We start from the raw sequence: 1,534 nt of genomic DNA, 5'->3' as shown, positions 1-1,534 counted from the left end.
GATGACAAGCGTTTACCAGTATTTTATCGCTCTTGCAAGCAAAATTAAACAAAACCACAAAAAATAGAATTTTCACAATATTAATATCACAATGGCAAAGTTTATCAAATGTTAAAAATTCAACAGAATAATAGCAATGAAATGTTGATACCACAACATATAGGTAGCGTATTAAAACCAAGACAATATTTTTATATTGCACAAAGTTTTTTAAACAGAATCCACAAGGTTTTGCCGCTTGTGCCTAAGACGGAACCAACTTATAACACTTTTCCATTCACATTGAATTCCAAAGGTGCTTCAGTCAGTATCAAGCAGAGACCTTCGTCATGACCAGTTCTTCCCCTTGGCTCGCTTGCCACCCCCTCGGCGAATACATAACTCCCTGTAACTTAGTCAAGCAAAGCACTCAGTGGTATCCAGAACACCATAATTCCATCATCATAGTTAGCCCTGCATCTTCGCTTGTTCTGGATGGGAGTCAAAATCCAACGCAACTCCAGGAATATACAGGGAGTCCGCTTCAACTATGGCGATTTGAGCGTACTGAAACGGGCAACTTCTTGATAAAGAATGTTGGTAGTCAGTAAGTAAAAAAGTAAATATGTGTTTAGGTGTTATATTTTTTTGTTTTTGTTAGGAGATACTTGCAAGTACAGGGCGACGGCAAAAATTTTAACGGAATAGTCACTGAGTCAAAAAACGGGGAACCGAATCAACAGTGGCAGTATAATCATCCGGACCAAACTATAGTGAATCCCGCCACTGGTAGAGTGTTAGATATACCCAGACTTAATTTTACTGCAGGGACTAAGATAATGCTTTATGACAAAAATGCTGGAACTAATCAGCAATTCTCCCTCCAATTTAAATAATTTGATTAAAAACAGAGCAAAAATTGGAACTACTTGTATTTTTACAGTTTGCCAAAATTCTAACCAACACATGCACTGAGCGTTTGTATTTAAAATACATATCAATATATCACATATTCTTGAAACTAAAGTTTTATTTCTAAGCCTTCATCGTAAAGTAATGGTTGAAAAAAAACTCAAAGTTTTGTGCTCGACAAAGTTCTCAAGGTTCTCTTAGCATAAGAGCCAATTTTGTTAAAATATTTCACCAGTAACCGTTCGCTATTTGTCTAAGAGGTACTCATAGACCTGCAAATATAGCAGTCCTCAAACCAAAAAGCCACAATTTTGGAGTCATCTTCAAATAACTTCTCCTTGAAACCATTTAAATATTACTTTCGCTGCCTATTATTTTGAAAAAAAGGAAGGTTTAAAAGAAACAAGTTTTTGTGAACTCATTCGAAAAATTTGACGAAAATTTATGAGTAGAAATAAAATTATGTACAATATGCTTGAATCTCTCGTCATACGATTAAAAGAAAGCGCATATGAAATTAATTATTCAGGGTAGACTTTTAGGTAAAATTTGACTTGAATAAAATAAAAGCATAATTTTAAAATACTTAATATGCTGCCGTTAACTACCATGAGGACATGAATGGTATTATCGACTGGATATA

At 34.6% G+C, this 1,534-nt stretch overlaps 1 protein-coding gene across 1 annotated transcript; it reads left to right on the top strand.

Moving 5' to 3' along the window:
* The first annotated feature begins 202 nt into the window (after positions 1 to 202).
* LOC135142306 (uncharacterized) lies at positions 203 to 979 on the top strand. Its single transcript, XM_064073993.1, has 2 exons — positions 203 to 586; positions 641 to 979. The coding sequence occupies exons 1-2, from the start codon at positions 330 to 332 to the stop codon at positions 873 to 875; spliced, it is 492 nt and encodes a 163-aa protein (XP_063930063.1). The 5' UTR covers positions 203 to 329; the 3' UTR covers positions 876 to 979.
* The last annotated feature ends 555 nt before the right edge of the window (positions 980 to 1,534 follow it).

The sequence above is a fragment of the Zophobas morio genome, unplaced genomic scaffold (assembly GCF_036711695.1).
Source record: "Zophobas morio isolate AGI-343-1 ecotype UQ-CSIRO unplaced genomic scaffold, CSIRO_AGI_Zmor_V1 ptg000046l, whole genome shotgun sequence".
Classification (NCBI taxonomy): Eukaryota; Metazoa; Arthropoda; class Insecta; order Coleoptera; family Tenebrionidae; genus Zophobas; species Zophobas morio.
The sequence above is the reverse complement of the archived record's forward strand: the minus strand, read 5'-3'. Positions and strand labels throughout refer to the sequence as shown.

Coding starts and splice junctions, on each gene's coding strand:
- LOC135142306 (XM_064073993.1), top strand. CDS start 330: ATGACCAGTTCTTCCCCTTGGCTCGCTTGCCACCCCCTCGGCGAATAC. Junction 587..640: donor ATAAAGAATGTTGGTAGTCA/GTAAGTAAAAAA, acceptor TGTTTTTGTTAG/GAGATACTTGCAAGTACAGG.